At 49.9% G+C, this 25,920-nt stretch overlaps 1 protein-coding gene and 1 long non-coding RNA gene across 7 annotated transcripts; one reads left to right on the top strand and one right to left on the bottom strand.

Moving 5' to 3' along the window:
- The first annotated feature begins 1,133 nt into the window (after positions 1–1,133).
- TIE1 (tyrosine kinase with immunoglobulin like and EGF like domains 1) lies at positions 1,134–20,157 on the top strand. Of its 6 annotated transcripts, none has more exons than XR_011649688.1 (23): positions 1,134–1,407; positions 4,314–4,637; positions 4,723–4,833; positions 5,573–5,728; positions 5,883–6,014; positions 6,195–6,335; positions 6,571–6,699; positions 7,423–7,568; positions 7,796–7,940; positions 10,194–10,352; positions 10,544–10,681; positions 10,879–11,175; positions 11,654–11,944; positions 12,307–12,497; positions 14,892–15,102; positions 15,261–15,371; positions 15,584–15,763; positions 16,765–16,878; positions 17,001–17,071; positions 18,280–18,320; positions 18,411–18,507; positions 18,634–18,733; positions 19,689–20,157. XR_011649688.1 is itself a non-coding variant. In XM_058303766.1 (23 exons), exons 1-23 carry the CDS (start codon positions 1,350–1,352, stop codon positions 19,758–19,760), a joined length of 3,426 nt encoding a protein of 1,141 aa, XP_058159749.1. In that variant the 5' UTR covers positions 1,134–1,349; the 3' UTR covers positions 19,761–20,157. The 6 variants fall into 6 exon arrangements, 4 of the variants coding, with proteins under 4 accessions (XP_058159749.1, XP_058159748.1, XP_058159750.1 ...); XM_058303766.1 differs by having other exon boundaries at positions 15,584–15,774; XM_058303765.1 differs by having other exon boundaries at positions 12,307–12,521; positions 15,584–15,774.
- On the bottom strand, positions 3,012–4,428 carry LOC131279781 (uncharacterized). The gene is made up of 2 exons (XR_009187235.1): positions 4,352–4,428; positions 3,012–3,312 (listed from the first exon to the last, which is right to left on the bottom strand). It is a non-coding gene; the product is annotated as an uncharacterized lncRNA (long non-coding RNA).
- Positions 20,158–25,920: the final 5,763 nt, after the last annotated feature.

Here is a 25,920-nt window from a genome sequence, read left to right as displayed (position 1 = left end):
CAAGAATCAAAGTCTTTCATGGAACTTTTCAGGGACTTTCAGAAGAGTCCCAGATCTAAGCCAGCTCAACCAAGCTGCAGGGATCAACTTGCTGCAGCAAAGTGCATTTGAGGCTCTGAAACAGGAACAGACAATGGGAAGACATCCCAGCCCCAGAGGGTGCCCTGGCTGGCACCAGGTCTCATCCCAACCCAAATACTCCATTCCAGGCCAGAGGCACCTTAGAATTTACCAGGCCAGCTGACCTCTCCCAGACTCATCTCTCTGCTCACTGGGAGGACAGACCCCAGGTGGCCACTCCATACCTATGGCTCATGTTCTGTTCTGGCAAGTGCCAGCAGTGACAAAAAGTGGAGAATTGGGTGCCAGGACAGTAAGAGATAAATCTGGGCACAATCCAGGGGGCTTTGAAGTCTTTGCAGGAGACCTGGGACTGCTGCCAAGACTTTGTCCCTCAATAGCGAGTGGATCTGCCTGGGCAGATTTCCCTGAGTTTTCTGCAAAATGAATGACATCTGGCAGTCACTTGGGCTCGTTAGCGCTCAAGCTGAGTGTAGGCTGCAAGTGTTCCGCTCTGTCTGCTTAACGTGACTTTGAGGAGGGACACCAGCACAGAGAAAGCAAGGACTGAGTCGGAAGTTAAGTCCCAGCCTTGTCATGACCTTAGAGTGCCCTCAAGCACTGCAGGCCTCAGTTTTCCCACCCGTAAATGAGGAAGTTATACAAGATAGACTCGAAGGCCCTTTTTACCTGGAGCCCTGGTTCCTTTGAGGGTGTACATCACGGGCCCCACAAAGGTCCCTGTGTTACATACATGAAGTGTCCCCTAGGACACCCGTATAACTGTCTGTGTCCTGGAGCACATGCATGAGGAATCATGTGGGCCATTTGTGCGCTATGTGCTGGGGGAGGGGAGACCCCAGTACAATGTCCTTCCCATCCCTCCTCAATAGGCGGAAGCTACTGGCTTCCTCCCTTTCCTGTCTCCTGTGAGGCAGCAAGACTGAGGACTGAAGGGAGAAGAGGGGGAGGGGAAACCAGCCTAGCAGTCCCCAGGCCTGTCTTTACCACAGCTCCCAGCCCCCTCTTCAAGTGACCCCATTCCACAGCCTTTCAGGCCACACCCACACCCAGCCTTGTGGGGACTGGACTGTGGGGGCCCAGAGACTCACACGCAGGATAAGTCCTTCTCAACCCTCTCCCCTGCCACCCCTCCCACCCAATCCACCTCATTTCCTCTTCCTCCAGCACAGAACCAACATACTCGTCAGCACAGGCTGAGCAACCAGACCCATAGTTACTGTCCACAGGCCCAGCTTATCCTGGCTAGTCGGGTCAGCCTCCGGACTATGGTCCAGCTGGGGCTCTCTCTGCTGCACCTCATCCTCTTCTTGGCTTCTCATGTCGGTAAGTCTCCCCCAAAGCCCTGGGACCCAGGCCCTAAGGCCCTGATTCTCCCCAGAATCCCATCATCACTGTCATCACTTTCACTCACACGGTGAGCAACTAAAAAGTGGGATAAGTGGCAGAAAATCCCAGGCAAGTACTAGAAATCACTGCAGCCTGGGACTGGGGTGGGGAGGAAGGCAGCCATTGTCTGTATTGGGTCTCAGGATCAGTGGGGAGCAACAGGGCCTGTGGGCCCCCTGAAATTTTCACTCAATGGTCAGTGTGTTAGATAAATTCAATTATTCACTCAACAAACATTTATTGAGCATTTATTGAAAAATGTGCCGGGATCTGTGCTAAGTGCTGGGTCATTCACTGAGAGGCAGGAAGCCTCCAAATCCATACAATGAGATTAAATGATGCTGACCTCCTATGGCTGTTAGGAGGTATAAATGAGATAACATAAGCAGAGCACTTAGCACAGTGCCTGGTGCTTGTTAAAGTTTCTGAATAATTGGTAGCTGATTCCATTGCTCACTGGCCAAAGAGGAATAAAGCACAGAGGGTGCCTCTGAGTGGTTCACAATCTATGGAGGACACAGGGCGAGGGATGATGACTAAAGAGAAATGGACACAAAGAGCTCTAAAAGGGCACTGGGGAGTCAGCCTGCTCTGCCTGGGGGTGATAGACAAAAAGGGAGCAGGCAAGATTTCACTAGGAGGGGTGATCTTCTTTCCAGACAGAACAATAAATATAAGTCTCAGAGACATGAAAGTGCATGGGAGAGAAGGTTCCTGCAGGAAACGTTGCAGGAGGGGCAGTGTGTGAGCAGCAAGGGGCTCGGGGGTGTGCACATTACGCTGGGGACAATGGAGAGCCATGAAGTTGTAGGCAAGAGGCACAAGGTCAGATCTGAGTCTTAAATGGATCACTTTGGCTCCTAATTCAGAGGATGATTTGGGAAAGGAGGAGGGTGACTGTTGGGATGGTCCAGATGAGTAAGGATGAAGGCTGAACAGGGTGGGCTTGGGAGATGAGGATGAATTCAAGAGACTTTTAGGAAATAGAAGTTGCAGAGATTTCTGAATGATTTGGGGCAGCCTCGAATAATGCTTAGCATGTGGACTTTGGAGTCAGAATACCTGGCTCTGCCAGTTACTAATTGTATGACCTCGAACAAGTTACTTAACTTCTCTGAGCCCCAGTTGCCTACCTATAAAAGAGAGATAATAAAACCCATCTCAGGATAGTTGAAATGATAAAATAAGAGAACCAAAGTAAAGAACCTGACACATAGTAGACATCCAACAAACATTATGACAGTTTAAGGTGTGTATGGGATGACTCTGCAGTTTGTGCTTAGGTGGTAGGGTGGTGGTGGTGCCATCCACTGAGTCAGGGGGCAGGTTTGTGGAAGAGGTGAAGGAAATGCAGGCCTGAAACTGAGAGGGCGGTCCAGGGTTGCTGATTCGGAGGTGATAGTTAAAGCCAAGGGAGTGGATAAGCTTGCCCATGGAAGCCTGTAGAATAATTAGTACTATTACCCTCTTTCATAAATGGGAAAAGATCAACTTCACTTGGTGCTTGTGAGGATCCAACTGAAAACAGGATTGACACGTGGTTCACAGTCAGTAAATGCCAGCTTCATTTATTCATGATAGGCTTTCAAAAGAATATTAACTGATAAGCTAAGTCATTTAAATCAAACAATTAACTGACAGTTAAAGGGCAGGTGGGGAGAGAGGAGCCAGGGCAGGGACAGAGAAGGAGCAGGCAGAGAGGTGGGAGGGGTTCCGGCCAGTATGGATCTAGTTGCTGAGGCCGGCTCACAGGGCTCACATCCTCTGGCTTCACTCGGTCTTTTTCCACTCTGGGCCTCCCATTTTGTGCTCCAGCCACACCAAACTTGGATATTCTCCTGCCTATAACATAATACTTTTCAGTCTGTGCCTTTTCTCCATTTACTCATCTTCCCTCTGCTGGGAATTCCCTTTCCTACCCTCGTATCCCCTCCCCGTTCTCCTTGTTTCACGGTGTCCTGCTCAAGCTTTGGGACCCTCAGGCTTTCTCTCCCAGGAAAGAGCTTTTGATCTTGCCTCCTTCCACATGCTGGGTTATGTGCCTCTTCTCTATGCTCCCAGCACAGCACCCTGCTTTGGGCAGCTATATCCATGTCTGTGTCCCCAGCTATATCCATGTCTGTGTCTTCCAAAGAGAAGAGCTCTGGAAACCCCTTTGGCTTGGAAAGAGAAGACCAAGCCCACATCATGTCTGCATCCAGGCAGTGCTCAGCAGAGGGCCTGACCCAGCACTAGCTTTATTTCTCTCCACAATCCCCTGGCTGCAGAGCCTATTAATAGCTTCATCCACCTTAAATCCAGTCCCTCCCACAGAGTCTTGCGTTTCTGTAGGTACCAGGAGGGCTCACTACAAGAAGAGTCTGTTTTCCAGCGACTCCCCTAGCCTGCACGCTCACGGTGGGGGCGGGAAGGAGCGGCTGTTTGGCAACCTTGGTAGAGCCATTTTGAGAGTCAAATCAGGAAAGGGTCCTGACAGGGAAAAAGAAGTGAGGAAATGGAGCATACATCATTTTTTCCAGACGCTGGCATGTAAAGGAAAGCCATCTGGCCTGAGGAGGCAGGAGATGGGGAGGTCAGAGAAGGGTTTTGTTTTTGTTTTCGTTCTTTTAGGATGAGGAGACTTGAGGGAAAGGGGGCAATGCACAGGGAAGAGGAAAGATATGGGAAGGGAGGGGTCGGAAATAAAGTGAAATGCCTGTGGGGATCTGAGGGGAAGGTAGGGGGTGAAGGTTGGAAGCCCTTGTCAGCGGGGGCGGTGGGGCAATGGGATCAGGGGATTGGGACCGGGGGCGCCTGGGGCCAGAGGGTTAATTGGGACTACAGTGGAGTCACCCATGTCCCAGCCCCAGGCGCGGCGGTGGACCTGACGCTGCTGGCTGACCTGCGCCTCACGGACCCGCAGCGTTTCTTCCTGACGTGCGTGTCCGGGGAGGCCGGGGCCGGGAGAGGCGGGGCCGCCTGGGGCTCGCCCCTGCTGTTGGAGAAGGACGACCGCATCGTGCGCACCCTTCCGCCCCAGCGGCCCTTGCAGTTCGCCCGTAACGGCTCGCACCAGGTCACGCTGCGCGGCTTTTCGCAGCCCTCGGACCTCGTGGGCGTCTTCTCCTGCGTGGGCGGCGCCGGGGCGCGGCGCTCCACCGTCGTCTACGTACACAACAGCCCCCGAGGTGCGTCTGTCCTGTGAGGTAAGTTGGGAGGAGGGTGACTGGGAGGGTTTTCCACTGACCGCTGATCCCACTCTTCACCCCACAGCCCACCTGCTCCCAGACAAGGTCACACACACAGTGAACAAAGGCGACACGGCTGTGCTTTCTGCGCGTGTGCACAAGGAGAAGCAGACTGATGTGATCTGGAAGAGCAATGGTGAGAGGGGCATCTGAACTGATGGGGCAGGTAGCCCCTTGGGTCCGACGCTCCAGCACCTCCAACACCCCAGAATCCCCAGCTTTGGCCTCACACACCAGTCACCCCAGTGCACCTGTCATCCTCCTGGCCAACCTCCAGGGTCCCTCCTCTGTCCTGGCCAGGTCCCACGGGATGCACCTGTATCCATCTCATCTCTCCCTGAGCTGCTTTCCTACCGAACCTAGAGGGCCAGGATATCTAATATTGGGGTCTGTAGGTCCTGGAGGATGTGAGTCAGGGCAGACTTCCCAGAGCAGATGACACTTGAACTCTGCCTGGAGGAGTGGGATAGCCAGCCCCAGAGGAAAGGAGGGGCATTCCCAGAGGAGCGCTCAACAAGAGCAAAGGCGCAAAGGTCTGAAATAGCCATGGGGTTTCTAGTAGAAAAACAAGCAATTCAGGATTACTGGAATCTTGGGAGCCAGGCAGGGTATGCAGAGGTATGGGGCTGGAGGGCTAAGCAGTAGCCAAATTGGTGAAATTGATGTACTAAGGAGCTAGGAGAACTACTGAAGAGTTTAAGCAGGGTGTTGGAGGCCTGGAGCAGTGTGGTGGCAGTGGGCTGGTGAGTGTTAGAGGTTCTCTCCCACTAGGTTTGCCATAGTTCACTGATGTGACCAGGGCAGAGGTGGGCAGAAGGAGGGGACACCAGCTGGCATATGGTGCTGAGGTCCCTGACCCGTTCATGCCCCACCAGGATCCTACTTCTATACCCTGGACTGGCATGAGGCGCAGGATGGGCGGTTCCTGCTGCAGCTCCCCAACGTGCAGACGTCGTCAAGCGGCATCTACAGTGCCACCTACCTGGAAGCCAGCCCCCTGGGCAGCGCCTTCTTTCGACTCATTGTGCGGGGTCAGAGGAAGAGGGCAGAGGACATGGGTGGTGTGGGAAGCCGGAGGCCCTCTGGGTAATTCCTGTGGGTCCCCTGGGTCCCCAGGACTACCCCAGGCCTCAGCGTCTGTGGTCAGGTGGGTGAGGGTCAGCTGCTGAAGACACTATTCTCCAGGCTGTGGGGCTGGGCGCTGGGGACCGGGCTGTGCCAAGGAATGCCCAGGCTGCCTGCATGGAGGAGTCTGCCATGACCAGGACGGTGAATGTGTGTGCCCCCCGGGCTTCACCGGCACACGCTGTGAGCAGGGTGAGGAGGATCCCTAGCACCTGAGGAGGGGAAGCTAGAATGTACATAGGGCGAGGAGAGATACCTGACTGGGGGAAGACCCTGGAACCGTGGGGACAGAGCTCGGAGGGGACAGTGCTAGGCAGGTCACAGACCCTGTGGTCCAGCAGAGGCCCATACCCCCATATGTCCTCCCTCTAGCCTGCAGAGAGGGCCGTTTTGGGCAGAGCTGTCAGGAGCAGTGCCCAGGCACATCTGGCTGCCGGGGCCTTAACTTCTGCCTCCCGGACCCCTACGGCTGTTCTTGTGGATCAGGCTGGAGAGGAAGCCAGTGCCAGGATGGTATGGACTAACCCACCCTGCCATGGTCCCTGACCAAGATTGCCAGCCACAGCCTGGCTCAGACCCTTTGCCTTGACTCTGACTTACACACCAAGCCCTCCACAGTCCTCTCTGCTCACCTGACCTTGCCCCTCTGCACCCAGCCTGTCAGCACCCATGCCCCATCTGTTTCCCAGACTGTGCCGTCATTGCCCTTTGACCTCTTCTCCTCTAACCACACCTCCTCTGTCCCCAGCTTGTGCCCCTGGTCATTTTGGAGCTGACTGCCGCCTCCGGTGCCAGTGTCAGAATGGCGGCACTTGTGACCGGTTCAGCGGCTGTGTCTGCCCCTCCGGCTGGCATGGAGTACACTGTGAGAAGTCAGGTAGGAGCATTAAACATCTCCCTGGCTTGGAACTTGTCCCTCCTTTCTCTGTCAGCAGTCCCTCCTTTCCTGCCCTCAGGGAGCTCATAGTTTTGTAGGAGTTCTCACCATACAACCACCAGTACATGAGGAGAGCAGCCCAGAGTGCCCGGGCACCCAGAGGAGGCCCCTGACCAGCCAGAGAGGGTCAGGGAAGGCTTCTGGGAGGAGGCAAGATCTGAGAGGGGAGGTGAAGGACAAGAAGAGATGGCTGCGGGAGCATGGACAAAGGCCAAGAAGAGTGGCGTCAGGAGAGGCTAGGCGAACAGTCAGACGAGGTGAAATTGTGGGGCTTTGAATGTTGTACCAAGGGGTTAACACAAAATATAACAGAGGCAAGAGGGCATTGTGGAAGAAGCATAAGGTGGTCAGATGTGTGTTTTAGAAAGGGGACCCGAAGCAAATGAGGTCTTAATGAGTGGTTTGGCTGGGACGATGGTCAGAAACCTGATGGCAGGCAGTAGAGGCATTAGAAAGGAGGGTATGTGGGATGTAGGCAGTGGAAGGGATCGGATGTGGGACAGGGTACTGGAGGAGCCAAGGGGGACTTTGCCAGCTTCAGGGAGAGTGTCTGGGTAGACGGCGGGGCCTTCACTGGGATGCACACACAGGGCAAGGGACCCTTTGTTGGTCAGGTATCTGCCCTGGTGGGAGCTCCAGGGTGGATGCCCTCTCTCTCCCTAGACCGGATCCCTCAGATCCTCGACATGGCCTTGGAACTGGAGTTCAACTTAGAGACAACGCCCCGGATCAACTGCGCAGCCGCAGGGAACCCCTTCCCAGTGCGGGGCAGCATGGAGCTCCGCAAACCAGATGGCACAGTGCTCCTGGTCAGTCCTGATGGCCCTGCCCCACCAGCTTCACAGTTAATTCCTCAGAGCCCTAACCCCAAGAATCTTTCAACTCACTGGCTTGACCCCAGCTCACATGGGATCAAGCTGATGGTTGAAGGCTGCCACCAGGCCTTTGTTCCGTTGTTGGTCCAAACAGATGCACGTGCACCTGCCACATGGTGAACATCCTCTGTGGTCTTTCCCCTTCTTTGTGTCTCTCTCAGTCCACCAAGGCCATTGTAGAGCCAGATAGGACCACAGCTGAGTTTGAGGTGCCCCGCTTGACTCTTGGGGACAGTGGGCTCTGGGAGTGCCGCGTGTCCACATCTGGTGGCCAAGACAGCCGGCGCTTCAGGATCAATGTCAAAGGTCAGTGATGACCTGAGGACTAGGACAGTGGGCAGGGTGGTCACTATACGATGCTGCTCAGACTGGAGATCACAGCAGAAAGGGCAAGCATATCTGAGCTCACAGCCCAGCACCAGGCAAAGAAAAAAGCTTATGATCAACCAGAGTTCCAGCCTGGGTGTCAAGGCTGGAGCACAGCCCAGTCCCATCTGGAAAGGACATCTCACATCCCAGAAACTGGGATACCCTCCAGCCTTGCCTTCTCTCCTGCCTTGACATTCCTGCCCTTTCTACCCCCACCTCTCCATAAGGGTGTCTTTAGTTCTGCCTTGGGGATGCTGCTACCCCTCTGAGTCACACACACAGGCATTCACTGGATGGGGATCAGGAGCTCAGAGTGTGATCTCCTCGGCCAGGAGAGGTCAGAGAAGACTTCTCAGAGAAGGCAGAGCTTAGGCAGGAGTCTAATGAGTGCATAGGGATTTGCCAGGTAAATAAGGAACTGCCCAGTGTCCAGGATTGTTCAGAGCAGAGCGTTTAGTTGACCCAACTGTACACTCAAAGTATCCCATTACCTTCTCCAGCGCCATAAGCCTTGGTTATTCAAACTCCTGCCCCCCCTTGGTTCCTCTTTTCCTCTTCTCCCAACCTCTTCTGACTTCCTCTCTTACCTTCCCCTTTCTCACTGTCAGACTCTGCTTTCCCATCTATTCCCTCACCACCACTAGGAAGCATTAGTGTGCTTCCTAATTAAATTGCTATTTAAAAATCTTATAAAATTAAACTCTGAATGTAACTTAAATATAAGTTCCTTCTTCAGCCTTTTCCTTCTCACTCTCCCCAGGCTTTGACTCAGACAACCTGGCTTCATATCCTCACGCTACAAACTCCTGGCTCTATCACCTTAAGCCAGTTATATAACTTCTCTCACCTTATTTCCCCTTGTAAAATGGAGGTAATATTATCACTCACTTGATAGGTTGCAATGAAGATGAATTAGATTATGCATTTAAGCTTAGCACAGCAACTGACACAAAGTAAGTGTTTAACCAATGTTTACAACTCTTATTCTTATTATTTAAAATGCCATCCAGTTCCCAAGTTTCAATGTTTCCTTGGCAATTCCCAGATCTGATCTGCAGCCTGGACCCCTGTCCTGAGCTCAAACCCATTTGGTGGGACCTTCATGAAGTGGGGCATCTTCTGTGGAGGTCCATTTCTGAAGTCATTGTGGAAGTTAACTTGTATGATGTAGGGTCCACTTTCTAACCAGCCACTTCCTGGACATCTAACTCCCTACATGAGCCATAGGCTCTGGGGGCTCCACAGAATCCAAACTGGAATGTCATCTCCCTCCAGATCAGCACCTCTTTTGTGGCATGCTCACTTCTGCCTGACACCTGCCCCCTCAGCTCACAACTCTATCATCCTTGCCCACCCCTCCCTCCTTTCCTACCTCCCTTCTGTCTTTAGAATCTTCCTTCCCAAGATTCTTCTTAGAAAGCCAGTCTGATAGATGTTTGGAAGAGGCAAGGGAATGAGTTGAGGCATTAATGCAATGATCTGGAGAACAAAGCTGAGGCCAGAAAAGGGCCAAAGACCATGGAGTGGGGAAACTGGGTAAGAACACAAAAACTTTGGGGGTAGAATAGACTGATAATAGGGAGCCTAGTCAGACAGACCTAGTTCAACCCTGGCTGCATCTCCTCCCAGCTTTGTGTCCTTAGGCAAGTTATTCAAACTCTCTAAGCCTCAGTTTTTTGACTGATAATACAGAGGTAATGATCTCTATCTGAAAGGTGGTTGTGAGGATTAGAAATCATGCATATAGAGCATCAGGAACAGTGCAGCTGCTTCATCACTGGCTGTCATTTTTGTTTGGTTTGGTTTGGTTTTAAGGGAGTGGTAAATGATGGGGGTGGAGCAGAAAACAAGATGACACCCAGGTTTTTGCCCTGCCTTGGGTTCCAGTCCCCCATTTAGCCCCCATCCTGCCTAGGCAGAGTGCTCCCATGTCATTTCTTCACTTAACATCTTTTGGGATACCCTCCTGTCCTCAGTCCTGAATCCCTGTGCCCCAAGCTGCCCAACAGGGTAGAACTCTGTCTTCCCCAGGACTTTGGCCACTCTGATTAACTTCTGAGCTTGGTTTCCCCCTAGTGCAGAGGTCCTCAGATCCAAACACAGCCCCAGAGGGCTGGTTGCAGTGCCCTTTGTTTTGCTGGGGCCTAGGCAGGTAGTATGGGCCATCCCTGACCTCAAGTCTCCTGGCAGTGCCCCCAGTGGCCCTCAGTGCACCTCGGCTCCTGGCCAAGCAGAGCCGCCAGCTTGTGGTCTCCCCACTGGTCTCATTCTCTGGGGATGGGCCCATCTCCTCCGTCCGCCTGCACTACCGGCCCCAGGACAGCACCATGGCCTGGTCCACCATTGTGGGTGAGTGGGGAGAGAGCTGGGGGCAGGAAACTACTGGGGCAGGAGGGCATTGTTGGATAATCATACAGGGATGAGGTAAGAGTGGAAAGGGAGGGAGGAGAGTGTGAGGAGAAGAGAGGGGGCTGCAAGGAGAATGGAGGCTTCTGGAAGAGGTTGGGACTAAACAATGTGTGCTGCACACCCATCCCCAGTGGACCCCAGTGAGAACGTGACGTTAATGAACCTGAGGCCGAAGACAGGATACAGTGTCCGTGTGCAGCTGAGCCGGCCAGGGGAAGGAGGAGAGGGGGTCTGTGGGCCTCCCGCGCTCATGACCACTGACTGTCCTGGTGAGAGGCCAAAAGTCAGCCCTTCCTGTCTCTCAGGGGTCACTGTCCTAATAATTCAGGGATTACCATAGCTCCTCCATCCCAGGGGCCCCTGCCTTTCCCCCTGGAAGTTATCCCATCCTGTCCACTGGGGATCACTGCCTTGTCCAGTCCGAAGGACCCATTGGACAGTTCTGACCCCTGACCTCTGGCCTCAGAGCCCTCGGTGCAACCAAGGCTGGAGAGCCCGCATGTGGAGGGCCCTGACCAGCTGCGAGTGAGCTGGTCCTTACCCTCGGTGCCCGGGCCACTTGTGGGCGATGGTTTCCTGCTGCGCCTGTGGGACGTGGCACGGGGGCAGGAGCGGCGGGAGAATGTCTCATCCCCCCAGGCCCGCACCACCCTCCTGGCTGGACTCACACCTGGTACCCACTACCAGCTGGATGTGCGGCTCTACCACTGCACTCTTCTGGGCCCTGCTTCGCCCCCTGCACGCGTGCTTCTGCCCCCCAGCGGTATGCCCGGGGAAAGGGGGCCATGGGCTCGGGTTGAGAGAACATAGGATACAGGGAACACATGAGCCCCAAGAGGACATAGGGAGGTTTAGGAGACTGGATGGACCTAGGGGAAACACAGGACACATGGAAAGCATGGGGCCTAAGGGGGACCTCAGATATCAGGCAGACATGAAACACAAGGAGGAATTGGGGAGGGTGGGACAAGGGAATGGGGGACATGGGGAGGATGCAGGACACTGGGAGCATCTAAGAAAACAGGAGGAATTGGGAAAACAAGGGGAAGCAGAAGCCCACGGGGGAAGGTGGCCATGGAGATGGAGAGGAATTTAGTGCAGGAAAGAAAGAAGGGGTCAAGGGGCAGGATCCCATTCTGGGCCCACAGAGCAGGGACACAGCTAGAGTGGATCTGTCTTACTCCACAGCTACATAACCTGGTCTTGCCTGAGCCCTGCCTTCCCACCCCCCATCTCCCCAGGTCCCCCAGCCCCTCGATACCTCCATGCCCAGGCCCTCTCAGACTCTGAGATCCAGTTGACTTGGCAGTGCCCACAGGCCCCAGCAGGGCCAATATCCAAGTATATCGTGGAGGTGCAGATAGCTGGGGGCTCGGGAGACCCATTGTGGATGGATGTGGACAAGCCTGAGGAGACGAGTACCATTGTCCGTGGCCTCAATGCCAGCACACGCTACCTCTTCCGTGTGCGGGCCAGTGCCCAGGGTCCTGGTGACTGGAGCAACGTGGTAGAAGAGTCCACCCTGGGCAATGGTGAGAGGACAGAGCCCACAGGGTCTCCTGGGCCATGGGGTTGGTTTCAGTGTGCCCTCCCTCCACATCATCCCCTGTGTTAGAGCTAGGGCATCCCAGATCACTCCCTCCCAAGCCTTAGGACTGGGGACTCTCACCTTTCCCTTCTTATGATCCACTGTCCTAGTGCTGGGAAAATGATGTCACCCCCATAACCCATTGGGCCCAAGTTTGGCATCCTAGGTCCCTCCCTCTATGTGACCCAAGTGACCTCCCCATATCCTGGTGCTGTGATCTCTGTCCTCTCCCTTTGTGGAACTCCACAGTGGCCTCTGGGTTTCCAGATCCAGGCATCCCCATGATCTGCCCCCTTATTGTCCCAGGGCTGCAGAGTGAGGGCCCCGTCCAAGAGAGCCGGGCTGCTGAAGAGGGCCTGGACCAACAGCTGATACTAGCAGTGGTGGGCTCCGTGTCTGCCACCTGCCTCACCATCCTGGCTGCCCTCTTAGCCCTGGTGTGCATCCGCAGAAGCTGCTTGCATCGGAGACGCACCTTCACCTATGAGTCAGGATCGGTTAGTGGCCCGTGCCTGCCCCAGGTGCATGTGTAAGACTCTGTGTGAATGTATGTTCCTACCTATATGCTGTGTGTGTGCTCACATGCATGTTTATGTGGCAGGTATGAGACTATACTCGTATCACTCAAGGGCACAAAATACAAGTTTTTAAATTTCTCTAGCACTGAACTCATCTGCTGAGTTAATTTATGCTAGTGGTAAAATATTTAACATTCCCAGTTCAAAATATCTCAGTCATGTCTATGTTTCCCATGGCCAGTCCCAGGTTTGAGAACTTGGTCAATTCAAGATCTCCCTCTCTCTCCCCAGGAGTGATCTAAACCAAGAAAGCATACTGAATCATGGAGGGCCTCTGGGGTTTATGTCCCTGTCCTTGCAGACCCTCCTGACCTTGGGAGCCAGCCCCTGACCCCACACATATGTGGCTGATGTTCTCAGCCCTGCTCTGGCCTCCAGTCAACAGGCCACTCAGGCTGTGAGTTTATTATCCCACCCTCCTTTCAAATCCAAGGGGTCCTTTAGGAGATTCAGAAACTTTAGGGTGCTTCCTCGGACCTATGGAAGGCAGCATACTCTGTGGCCTTCAGACCCATTGCCACCAGTCCTCGTAGAGCTGTTTCTACCACTCTGGAGCTGGGCTAGGCCTGCAGCCTCACCCACCACTCCCTGAGAGAAGCAGCACAAGCCTCCACTCTTCTTGGCTTCCCTGTAAACCTGTCTGGGTTTTCTGCCCTTCTCTAGTCCACATCCCTCCAGGTCTCAGGCTAGCACTTGGGCAGGGGGAGGGCAGGGGGCCCCTGGCTCCTCCTCAGGTACCTGGCTTCATCTCCTCATGTCACACCTAACCACCACAACCACCACCCTCCCCCACCCCCACCCCCAATTTCTCTTTCTTGGGACTTTTCTCCTCTGAGATCTTCCCCCATTGTTTTCAGTTATGATCTCAATTCCGCCCTTGGTCCTCCAGGTCTAGCCTCTTGATATTTAGAGGCCAAGCTTTGGCATTAAAAACAAAAACAAAAACAAACTCTTCTCATAAGGGCTGACCCTTATGATTGAAAGCTTAGTGTCCAAGGCTATTGTCTCTGCTATGCCTTAAAAAAAAAAAAAGTCCATTCAGAGATTCAATTGACTTCTTTGTTCAAGACTGTTCATCCTCCCTCTGAGGTCAGGGCACACAGAAAGCTATCACTGCTCTGGTGGGGGCGGGTAATGCGTGCACACGTTGAGGGGAGGAGGTGGGAAAGCAGCCTTTAACTTATCAAGATACAGTGCTGCTACATGTGCCTACATATGAATGTGTGTGTACATATGAATGTGTGTGCCATGGATGAGTGCACGTGTGCATCCCCTTGCGGGTTCTCCCGTGTATGTCTACACATGTCCCTGGTCCATGTATGGCCCTGTGCTTGTGCACCCCCATGCATACATGTACTTGTGTACTTACGCGTGGGTGCACCTATATACGGTGCCAATGGAAGAACGCATGTGTGTCCTGGTGTCTTCAGCTGCCCATGTTTCATGTGAATCCATGGGATTCATGCCCTCAGCACTTATCCATCAGCTAGGCTTCATTTCACTTAGGGAGCCCCAGCACAAGGTCTGTCTATCCTTCCAGTTCTCTTGCTGGCAGCTGCCTTGGTCCTGTCCAGCTATTTCCTTCTCTAGCCACCAACCCTGCCCAGATCACCCACTTCCTGCTCAATTGAGGAAAGTGGATGTTCCTCTTTATTAAGGACCATCATTTTGTCTTTGTCTTCCAGTCCCTTAGAGCTGTAGATAGATGCCAAGTGGGTGAAGAGTGGTAATTTCTAATTCTGCCACTGTGGAGAAGAAAGCCACTCCACTGGCTTGTAGCAGCTTAGGGCTTAGCATGTAGTAGGTGCTCAATAAATATAGCCTAATCCATGCTCAAGGCTGGAATCCTTTCCACAGCATCCCTGATGACAAAAAGCCTAGCTGTGGGATCGGCACAATAATAGGGAACTCACTGCTTACCATCACACCCATTCTCATTCCTTTCTGCTTTAGACATTAGAATCCTCTTCCTTCCATTTACTCATATCCTGGTTTCTAGCAGCTTTACCCACAAGTCCTTTTTCTGCCTTCCAGAGCTGGACACAACTGTTCCCCAGGCTGCAGTCTCTGGATTTCTCTCCTTGAACATGCAACAGTCCACCTGTGGCTCCATCTCCCATGATTCTGTCTCAGTGTGTCTCCTCTGTCTGTATGTTCGTTCCTAACTGACCACCAAGGTGCCCTGTGTCTTGTGTCTTAGTCTTTGTCCCTTTGTCTGAACACGGGGACCTCCCTTTTTAATGCTTGTCTGTGCCTCTGTCTGCCCCATTTCTCTTCCCTGGACTATCTGCCTACTTGTCCTATCCTGTGAAGGGCGAAGAAACTATCCTGCAGTTCAGCTCGGGGACCTTGACACTGACCCGACGACCAAAACCACAGCCCGAGCCCCTGAGTTACCCAGTGCTGGAGTGGGAGGACATCACCTTTGAGGACCTCATCGGGGAAGGGAACTTCGGCCAGGTCATCCGTGCCATGATCAAGAAGGACGGGCTCAAGATGAACGCAGCCATCAAGATGCTGAAAGGTTGCTGGGGCATAACACCTGACCCTCTCCGTGGTCCCACAGATGCCAAGCCCCACCTAGCTCCCTCCAGCATTTGACCTGTGACCCTAGCCCTCACCCACCCAAGCCTTTTCCCTAGAGTTGTTTCTGACAAAAGTAATATTGGATTCTTTACACAGAGTATGCATCTGAAAATGACCATCGTGACTTTGCGGGGGAATTGGAAGTTCTGTGCAAATTGGGGCATCACCCCAACATCATTAACCTTTTGGGGGCCTGTGAGAACCGAGGTGAGCCTCCAACTTATCATGTACCCCTTCTCCCAAACCCCCATCATCAGCCATCACCTCCACCACATCAGTAGCTTTCTGGGAACTCCAGGTTACCTATACATCTCTCTTGATTCCCCTCCATTTTCAAGTTCCCTATCACCATCAGGTACCTGCTCCCACTCCAGGTTATCTGTACATAAATTACCACAAGCCACCTCCTCATCCCACAGGTTACTTGTATATTGCCATTGAATATGCCCCCTATGGGAACCTGCTAGATTTTCTGCGAAAGAGTCGGGTCCTGGAGACTGACCCAGCTTTTGCCAGAGAGCACGGAACAGCCTCCACCCTCAGTTCCCGGCAGCTGCTGCGTTTTGCCAGTGATGCTGCCAATGGCATGCAGTACCTGAGTGAGAAGCAGGTGTGGGGGGTGGGGAAGGGGAGGTGGGTGTTTGAGGGAGGAGGGGAAAACCACGAGTAGACTTCAGGAGACAAAAACAACAGACCCTAATTGAATGTGGGGATTTTGAAGGATGGAGAGCAGGCCAGTACCCACAGTTTCCTGACCTGGGTGAGCATAAGTTCGATGAGGAGGAAACACAGGATGAGAAGCAGGTCTAGAGGATGCTTTGAGTTTGAAGTATCTGAGGGTATCCTGGTGGAGATGTTGAATGAGCAGTTGTAGAAGCCGGCCTGAAAACAAAAATTTTAAAATCTGGAAGTTGTCACCCCCAGATCGTGACTCTAATAGGAAGGAAGTATGTGTGCTCCACCAGGGAGAGTAAAAAGCACAGGGTGAAGGCCCAAGCTTAAGTCTGAGGAACCCCTTGTAGAATGAAAAGAGAGAGGGCCAGTAGCCAGAGGGAACATTAGACTGAGGGAAGGATGTTGAAGATAGTAAAGCTTGAGTATCTTTCATGGCAGAGAGAAAGGGCCAGTGCAGAGGAACAGGTTGATGGAGTGAGGTCTCTGAGGGGGATGGAAGGTGTAGGAACTAAAGTTCAGGGGAGAGGGTCACCTTGGGCAAGAGAAGATGACTTTCCCCACTCTCACCAATAAGGGAAGAAGGAGAGGGTAGAAGAGAGGGGGTTAGGGAGCATAGAAAGAAGGGAGGGTGCAGTGTGGTTACCTAGGAGAGGTCCACCATTGTCTCAGGATGAGGGACACAACCTGTATTAGTCCATGGCCCAGGTCTAAGGAAGGAGGGAATGATAGCCAGCACTGTGATTTTTCTCAGTAGGAGTCAGCTGATCTAGGATTGAGGCCTAGGTGGGTGGGAAAAAGTATAGGGGGCTACCGAAGGCACCCAGGATGCCCATGAAGACTGACTGTAGGCCAGACCCCTTACTGGCCCAGGAGTCCCGGGGCCCCTCATCCCCAAGTCTTCCCTGACTTCTTACCTTGCCTGCAGTTCATCCATAGGGATCTGGCTGCCCGAAATGTGCTGGTCGGAGAGAACCTGGCCTCCAAGATTGCAGACTTTGGCCTGTCTCGCGGGGAGGAGGTTTATGTGAAGAAGACCATGGTGAGTCTCATTCACTCTACCCCCCTCAAGGCCAGTGCCTGGCCTTGCTCTCTAGAATCTCCCAAACAGGCCCTCCTGGAGCCTCTCCCTACCCTCCATTCTTCAAACCCACTCTCTACCAGGGACGTCTCCCCGTGCGCTGGATGGCCATTGAGTCTCTGAACTACAGTGTCTATACCACCAAGAGTGATGTGTAAGTGGGGAGAGGTAGGGAGCTTGGTCTCTCATGGATATAGGCAGGCATAACCTAGGTGAATCCCAGAAATGCTTCCAGTAGTCTAAGGCATGTCTTTGGCATGCCAGAATGTGTTCCAAGTATGACACAGATGTGACCTGGGTGTATCCTGAGTATACCTTGGGGTTGCTGAGCATTTTAGTGGGAAGGTGAGAGGCTAGCTGGAAGAATGGCTTATCCTGGAGAGTAATGAGGATGTTTTAGGGGTAGGATTGGGGTAGGGGTAGTTTTGGGCTGTGTTTGTATGAGAGACTGTGGGATGCCTAGGAAAGGTCTAGGAATACTAGTGGGTAATTCCTGTGGTGGATGGAAAGACTACTCAGTGAATGTTCTCACGTTTCTCTCTGCAGCACAGGGTCATCCCCTCCTGAGGACCTAATCAGAGTATGACCTTAAGACTCCCTTGCTGCATCTCCCACTCCCAGAGAGCCAACTTGGCACAGTCTTTACCCTCACTCCAGGAAGTCCATCTCAGTCTAAATCCGACCTGCCCAGTCCTTTAACCCTGACTCCTGAGCTGCTCTGCCCTTTGCCCAAGCCTTTTGGCCTGTCCTGTCCAGCTAACTGTCTACCGCACTGACACCCCCTCTGACCATCACAAGCCTACTTCCTGCTTCTGCCCTAAGACTCTCTAGATTCCCTTCTCCCACTAGAACACTCTACCCTGGGCTCAGACCTGACCTACACCCACATGGAAGTTGTTAGATTGTGAGAGGCAGTTAAGAGCAAGGCTTTTGAAGCCAGACTGCATGGGTTTAAATCCCTACTCTGACACTTACTAGTAGTGTGACCTCAGGCAAGTTAGCTCACCTCTAGGGCCTCCATGTCTCCATCTATAAAATAAGGTTAATAAGAGAACCTATACTATATAGGCTTGGTGTGAAGGTTAAATGAGTTAACATATATATTAAATGTTCAGTGCCTGGCCCAAAGTGAGAACTCAATAAAAATGTTAGCTATAATTATGTTGAGCCAGGGAGGGGTTATGAAGGAGCTTCGATGCAGCAGACACAACAGCTGGTGAAAGCCAGATACTTGCAGAGTAGACACAGGCAAGGCCTGAGGTGGGGTGGGGTGGAGGGTGACTATACATCTGGGGTAGGTAGGGTCTAAACTGCTGGGCCCTGGGGCCAAGAGGATAACTAAGTGCGTTCTCCTTATTTTAGTTGGTCTTTTGGGGTCCTCCTCTGGGAGATCGTGAGCCTTGGTGAGTTTCCACCCTCCATTCCTTTCCTAGAGTGCCCATACTTACCCTACCTGGAATCCTGGGCTGAGAGAGCTTTGTACCCTTCTGCAGGGGGTACACCCTACTGTGGCATGACCTGTGCTGAGCTCTATGAGAAGCTGCCCCAGGGCTACCGCATGGAACAGCCTCGTAACTGTGACGACGAAGTGTGAGTCACTACAACCTTGAACCCTGTGACCCCATCTCTGTGATGAGTGACCTCAACGTTGAGTTCTGTGACTCTCTTACCCCAACTGGCTCTGACCTCTGATCTCAGCAATGCCCTCATCCACAGGTATGAGCTGATGCGTCAGTGCTGGCGGGACCGTCCATACGAGCGACCACCCTTTGCCCAGATCGCGCTGCAGCTGGGCCGCATGCTAGAAGCCAGGAAGGTGAAGAGACTGGGGGTGATGGGAACTGGGTATCACCAGTGTCACTGGAGTACCCTCTCATAGGCACCAAACAGCAGCAGCCACAGTGTCCTCTGTCCCCACCACACTGCCCACCCAAACTTGCTGAGCCAGGGCTTCTGGGACAGCTAGAGCAGGGCCCAGGACGTAGCCCCCTTCCCAACCCTGTTTGGGCTGGTCACTAGGCCCTTTCAGATATTTCCAAGGTCCCTACTTAGCCCCAGCAGCAAATCTCTGCCTCAGGCTCCAAATCCCAGGCTGCTTGTCTGACCTCCTCTGCTCAAGTCATCAGCCCATTCTACCTGGAATGCATTCCCTTACCTGGCAGGGAGCCAGAGCTGAATGCTTTAATCAAGAGAATGGATGAATGATTGAATGGTACAGTAACCTTATGGATGAAATAATGGAATCAGTGGCTAGATGAAATAATAAGCATATGAATACACAACTGAATCTAGTAATCATGTTATAAATGAATTATCAACTAAATATAAATGAAGAAATATATCAAAATGAGTACATGAGAAAAGAGTTCTACATATGAATTAATGTTTTAATTTCTATTTTAATTAGTAAGCTATCTTAAGAATGAAGGAATGATCAAATAACCATGTAAATGAGTGGATCATCAAAAATAGCTTTATGACTAGATAAATGTGTAAATGATTGAATGAATGCATAAGCAAACAATTCATTGGATGAATTCATGAAAAAAACCCTGATCTAACAAGGTGTCAAGGGCCTCTCACCTCAGCTCCCTATCCGTGGTCTGATGCCCTCCCTGTTCTAGGCTAGCAAGGGCCATCCTTGGCAATGGGGCCATCTTGAGTCTTCAGGAAAAAATCAGTTCAAATGCCCCAACCAAATGGAAGTCAAGGACCTCTGGCCCAGATACACCCCATCCCTGGCCCCCACTAAGGCTTGCTCTACTCTCCAGGCCTATGTGAACATGTCGCTGTTTGAGAACTTCACATATGCAGGCATCGACGCCACAGCTGAGGAGGCCTGAGCTGCCATCCAGCCAGAACCTGGCTCTGCTGGCCAGAGCAACCTTTGCTCTCCAACCTGTGACTTCTGACCCCTGTGGCCTCTGACCTGAGCTGCCTCAGTGAACTTTTTTTAACTTAAGGAATAAAAGAGGGGATCCAGGGATGGGGTGGGCATGGGGCAGTTGGGTCCCCATCTTTTGCAGTTGCTCCTATTACCTCCTGAAGCTACTCTTATAGCTATTCTTCACATCCTTCCTTCCAGTTCAGCTACTTTATACTTGTCCCCACTCTGCTGATACCCCCACTCAGACCCCTATTTCAGCTCTCCTCTACTCATACCACTAACAGGCCTTGTTGAGCTACTCCTTACTCTCTGCCTTGTCTTCAGAAAAAAAATAAATGCTCTGAGAAGCTCCAGCCAATGTCTACCTTTTATTGATGAGAAAAAGTTATACCAAAGAGGGAGAAACTGGACTTTTCATGAAAAGAAACACTGTTTCAGATGCAAGCCTCTGCTGAGATTGTCTTTCCATATTGGGACATGTTCCAGAAGGTCCATTTTACATGTAAAAACTCACCCACTAAGTCCTGTTTTCCCCTGGTCTCTTCCCTCCAGCTTTTATCACCAACATTGTCTCCCAGTAACTCTAGGTAGCTGCCAACCCAGGAATTTTTGCTCTGTCTAGACATAGTGCATGCCACAATCAACTATAGCCCAGGCTCGAACTGACACCTCAGCACCAGGTAGATTCTGGTCTGTCCTGAGCTCCCACTTTTCCTTATAGCCCTAGGCAGCTTTCCCTGACTTGGTAGCTACTTTACTGCCCAGCTTGTGGGCCTTAAAGGAGAAAGGCAGATGACACTCCCATTTTCAGCTAGACATGGTATCTTCTTGCGGTTTCACAGTATTCTGGGAAACGCTCTTCTGCTGGGCTATTGCTATCTTGAAAGTTATTTCCCATGCCACTACCCCATGCTGTATGGCCTACTAGTTTGCCTGCATTTTGGACTGCTCATAACTGGCCCTAGCTTTCTCTTCCACCTTAGGAAACCAGGCTGATCTTGCTTCACAAACATTTTTTAAGTGACTCGGATAAAATCAGAGAAGGCATAAGATGGTATGGCACTGTGGTTAAGACCACAGATTCTGGAATCACAGACCTATGGTCAAGTCCCTGCTTTATCACTAAAATCACTTACATCACTTGACCTCTCTGAGTTTCAGTTTTCTCCTCTGAAAAACAACTTGGATTAAATGAGATCTCACAGGCACATCTTTTACAGCACATTGGTACATAGGTACAAATGAGGAAGTTGGGTGGGTGGGGACTGTGAGTATCAGATTCTCTATTACAAACAGACTTGAATGGTTAGAGTGTGGAGCCAAATTTGAGAAGAATAAAGTGACTGGAGTAAATGGGAAGCTAAGTAGGATGGAGAAGATGGGCTTTGCTAGAATGAAACTTCATTTCAGAACCACATTCCCTGCAGTGATATTGCCAAGTCCAGGGAAGCGGGGATTATCACAATATACCTGTGGGGCAATCCATATGAAAACACACAGTAAAATACAATGGCATGTGCTATAAGAGAGGGAGGGGGCCTGAGGAGCATGTCGAAAGGATATGGAGTAGGGAAAGTTTTTCTGGAGAAAATGATATTTTGATCTAGGCCACACAGAGGAATGAGAGTTCATCAGAGAAAGAGATCCTGGCAAGGAAACAGCTCCTGTGACATATGATACATTCGCAGACTACAAATATTTCCCTGTGACTGAAACAAAGGAAGAGCATAGTTCTGTGAGGGCAATGAGCCCACAGAGTGGCAGTTTCCAGACCATGGTAGGCCTCATCAACAGCATTAAGGATAAGAGTGTTTATCCTAAGAGCAAAAGGAACAACAAAAGACCTGTAAACAAGATGTCATAATCTGACATCTCCCCTATGCCGGGGACACCCCTGCGTGGCATGCCACTCCTTACACGCATCAGCACTGCGCATGGGCCAGCTCATTACATGGGTCAGGAGGCCCTGGGTTTGAACCTCGGACCTCCCATGTGGTAGGTGGACGCCCTATCTGTTGGGCAAAATCTGCTTCCCGGAACTGTCCTCCAATAAATGGTGGTGAGACAGTTAATATCCACAGGCAAAAGAATGAAGCTGGAACTCTACCTCACACCATATTCAAAAATTAACTCAAAATGGATCAAAGAGCTAAAACTATAAAACTTGAGGAGAAAACATCAGAGTAAATCTTTGGGACCTAAGATGTAGTAATGGATTCTTAGATACGATACCAACTATTGGGGATTGAATCACGTCCTCCACCAAAAGCCTGTTCAGGTCCCAAACTCTAGTCCTGTACATGTGAATCCATTATAAATAGGATCTTTTGATGAGGTTACTTCAGTTAAGGGGTGGCCCAAGTGAACCAGGATGGGTCTTAATCCTACTACAGGAGGCCTTATAGAGAAGGACACAGAGACTGAAGCCATGGGTAATAGCCAGAAACTGGTAGTCAGCAGAACCCAGAAGAGAAAGGGGAAGATGCCACCTTGTGCATCCCCATGTGACAGAAAAACCAAAGAGCCCTAAAGATTGCCAGTCAAAAGATACCAATCCCAAGAGGAAATAAGTCTCTAGCCTCTGACACCATGAGCCAATAAATTCCTGTTGTTAATCCAACCCATTGTATGGTATTTGTTTTAGCATCCAGGAAACTAAAACACCAACAATAGAAAAATAATGGATAAATTGGACTTCATCAAAATTTAAAAGTTCTGTGTTTGAAAGGACACTGCCAAGAAAGTGAAAAGACAACGCACAGAATGGGAGAAAATATTTGCAAATCATAAATCTGATAAGGGACTTGTATCTAGAATATATAAAGAACTCTGATAACTCAATAATTTTAAAAAACAATTAAAATTGACAAAGAAGAGTGGTGAAAATAAAATATGACAGATAAAACTCAAATAGTAAGGAATAAAATTAACCAATGATGTAAACCACTTGTATTCAGAAAACTGCAACTCAGTGTTAAAAGAAATTTTAAAAGTCCTAAATAACTGGAAGAACATTCCATGTTCATGGATTTGAAGACTAAATATCATTAAGATGTCAGTTCTACTCAAATTGATATACAGATTCAATGCAATCCTGATAAAAATTCCACCAGCATTTTTCAAAAAATTGAAAACATGATTATCAATTTGGAAGGGTAAGGGGTCCTAAATAGCCAGAAACATCATAAAAAGGAAAAGTGAACCCTCATCTCCAGACTTGAAATCATATTACCTTGTTACAGTGGTAAAAACTCCATAGTACTGGCATAAAGACAGACACATAGACCAATGGAACCAAACTGATGATTTAGAAACAGACCCTCACATGTATGGTCAAGTGATTTTTGACTAGCCTGTCTAACCCACACAGCTCAGGCAGAACAGTCCATTCAACAAATGGTGCTGAAAAAACTGGATATCCATAGCCGAAAGAAGGAAAGAGGACCCCTATCTCACACCTTATCCAAAAATTAACTCAAAATGTATCAAAAACCTCAAAATAAAAGCAAGAACCATAAAACGTCTAGAAGAAATTGTAGGAAAATATCTTCAAGACCTGGTGGTAGGTGGACCAGGAGGACTGAGATGGACTACTGATGTTTAATGTATGTAGAAGTTTTAATTAGTCTTACTGTAAACGTGTGGAAATGTATAGAATGGATGGTAACAAATAGTGAGTAACAGCTAGTTTATAAATAGGGATGTGGCTGAAATGGTAGTCTAGGGATACAAATGCCAATTTACAGAGTGCTAGAGAATAATCTAGGAACCGAATAGCACAGTAAACCAGGAAGTGGATGAGAATTGTGGTTGATTGTGGGAAAATCGCTTGAATTTGAAAGCGGGAACCTGGCTTGAAGTTGAAACGTTTCCATAACGCAGATAAAAAGTGTGAGCTTAGGAACACCGGCCTTGACTAGATGGAACGCTATCTGGCCAGCACGAAAATTGTTTGTGTGAGGAAGCATTTGAACTTTGTATGGTCTGTTCCCTAGTATTGCTGCTTTAATAACAAGCAGCCTTGAAAGTAAACATTGATAACTACTGCTTTGTAATTTCTAATAAAAATGATGTGGAAACTAGGGTCAAGGCTCTCAGTTCCAGAAGCTATTGAGTCCCCTGGTCCCATCTTTATTTTCTCTCGTGTCTTTCTTTCTGTCCTTTTATTTCTTAAGTTCTGCATCGCCCTCCCTTCGTGCAAACCTATTACTGAGCTGATCTCAGCAGTTGATGGCACAGATGCAAGAGTGTACTTTGTGAGCTACAGCAAATGTACACCACTACTGCAGGGTGTTGGGAATGTGGAGAAGCATGGGAAAAATACAACTGGAGTGATTAATGGACTGTGGTTAGCAGTAATAATATAATAGTCTTGCATCTATGCCAAAGATGTACTGTGTTGACAATGAGACAGTATGGAAAATGTGATCCAAATGTATACTATGGATACGGCAACAATCAGATGATATTATCCTATCTGTAACAAATGTTCCACCACAGTGTGTTGTGTTGATAGAGGGGTTTGGACATTCTGCACATGTGCATGATTGTTTCATAAGTTTACAACTTCTGTCATAAAAAAATATATTTAAAAAATAATAGGGTGGGTTGGGGGAAAAAAGCACCAAGTGTAGGATAAGGACTATAATTAGTAGTAAGATTTTGACAATATTCTTTCATAATTTGTAACAAATATCTCACAACAATGCAAGGTGTTGGTGGAGGGTTGATGTATGGGGCCCCTCTATGATGTTATGTATGTTGGCTTTTTACGCTCACAACTTTTACTATACACTTAATTCTTTATGTATATTCATATAGACAAAAAAAAAACTCCAAAAACGACAAAGAATCTGAAATAGACATTTCTCCAAAGAAGATATATAAATAGCCAATATGCATATCAAAAGATGCTTGGCACCACTAGTCATCAAGGAAAGGCAAATCAAAACCAAAAGAGACCTCTTCATACACGCTAAAATGGCTAGAATCAAAAAGTCATAAAATAAGTGTTGGCAAGGATGTGGAGAAATTGGAACTCTCATATACTGCTAGTGGGGATGTAAAATGGTGCCATCTCTTTGGAAACAGAGTATGCCAGTTCTTCAAATGGTTAAATAGTTACCATATGACCCAGAAACTCCAGTCCTAGGCATATACCTAAGAGAAATGAAAACATATTTTTAGGCAAAAACTTATAGATGAATACTTATAGCAGCATTATTCATAATAGCCAAAAGGTGAAAACAATCCAAATGTCGACCAACTGATGAATGGATAAACAAAATGTGATATATCCATATAATGGAATATTATTCAGTCATTTAAAAAAAATGAGCATCTCATTCTGCAGCACACCTGGGGTCCATGCCTCAGACCATGTACTTTTCTCATTTTCTTGTTTCTAAATAAACTCTTTACTTCCTTGCCTACCCTACGGCATGTCCTTAAATTCTTTTATGTGACATAAGCCAAGAACTAATAGCTCAGAAACCAGAAATTTCTGCTAAAATTATTTGGCAAGCTGAGGCAGGAGATTGAGAGGCAAGTGACACTCCCTGACACCCAACGAGGACTGAATCAACACCTTATTAGTCATGTGGGGATTTCATCCATTTCCAACCAGGGTACCAAACCTGTCTTCCCTCAACTGCAAATATAATGGCCAGATGATTTTACACTTTGTCAGGTAGGGCATACTCCACCTAACCAGTAGAAAGTTGCCACAGAAGAATGACCATCACCCTTCAGTGCCCCCTTAAGAATAAGGGTATAAACTCTCTGAGGGGAAGTTAAGGCAGGTTAATATAGGGAAAGGGAAGATGTTGGTCACAGCTGAGACCTAGCAGACAACATGACCAATAGACAACATGGCTGGCAGACCACATGGCCATGAGACCCTGCCCAGAAACCTCCTGAGGGATCTCGCAAGATCCTGGCCAGAAGAATCTCATTTGGAATGAGAATCCCATGTGGGGTCAAGGGAAAGCCCTGGATACACTCAAAAAGCCTCACCATTGACCCCCTGAGAAATGACAGGTGGGGCAACCAGTCAGAACAGCAAATGGCTAGAGCCCTTCCCCCAACGTTATGATGGGAGAAGAGGAAAGACTTTA

Source organism: Dasypus novemcinctus, chromosome 9, assembly GCF_030445035.2.
Source record: "Dasypus novemcinctus isolate mDasNov1 chromosome 9, mDasNov1.1.hap2, whole genome shotgun sequence".
Taxonomy (NCBI): domain Eukaryota; kingdom Metazoa; phylum Chordata; class Mammalia; order Cingulata; family Dasypodidae; genus Dasypus; species Dasypus novemcinctus.
Note: the sequence above shows the minus strand (reverse complement) of the source record. Positions and strands in the feature narration are given on the sequence as shown.

What these genes read in the sequence shown, in the direction of transcription:
- TIE1 (XM_058303765.1), top strand. Translation starts at nt 1,350, where the DNA reads ATGGTCCAGCTGGGGCTCTCTCTGCTGCACCTCATCCTCTTCTTGGCT. An exon ending in TGTGATCTGGAAGAGCAATG is followed by an intron (nt 4,834 to 5,572) that starts GTGAGAGGGGCA and finishes ATGCCCCACCAG; the next exon opens with GATCCTACTTCTATACCCTG. An exon ending in CATGACCACTGACTGTCCTG is followed by an intron (nt 10,682 to 10,878) that starts GTGAGAGGCCAA and finishes CTCTGGCCTCAG; the next exon opens with AGCCCTCGGTGCAACCAAGG.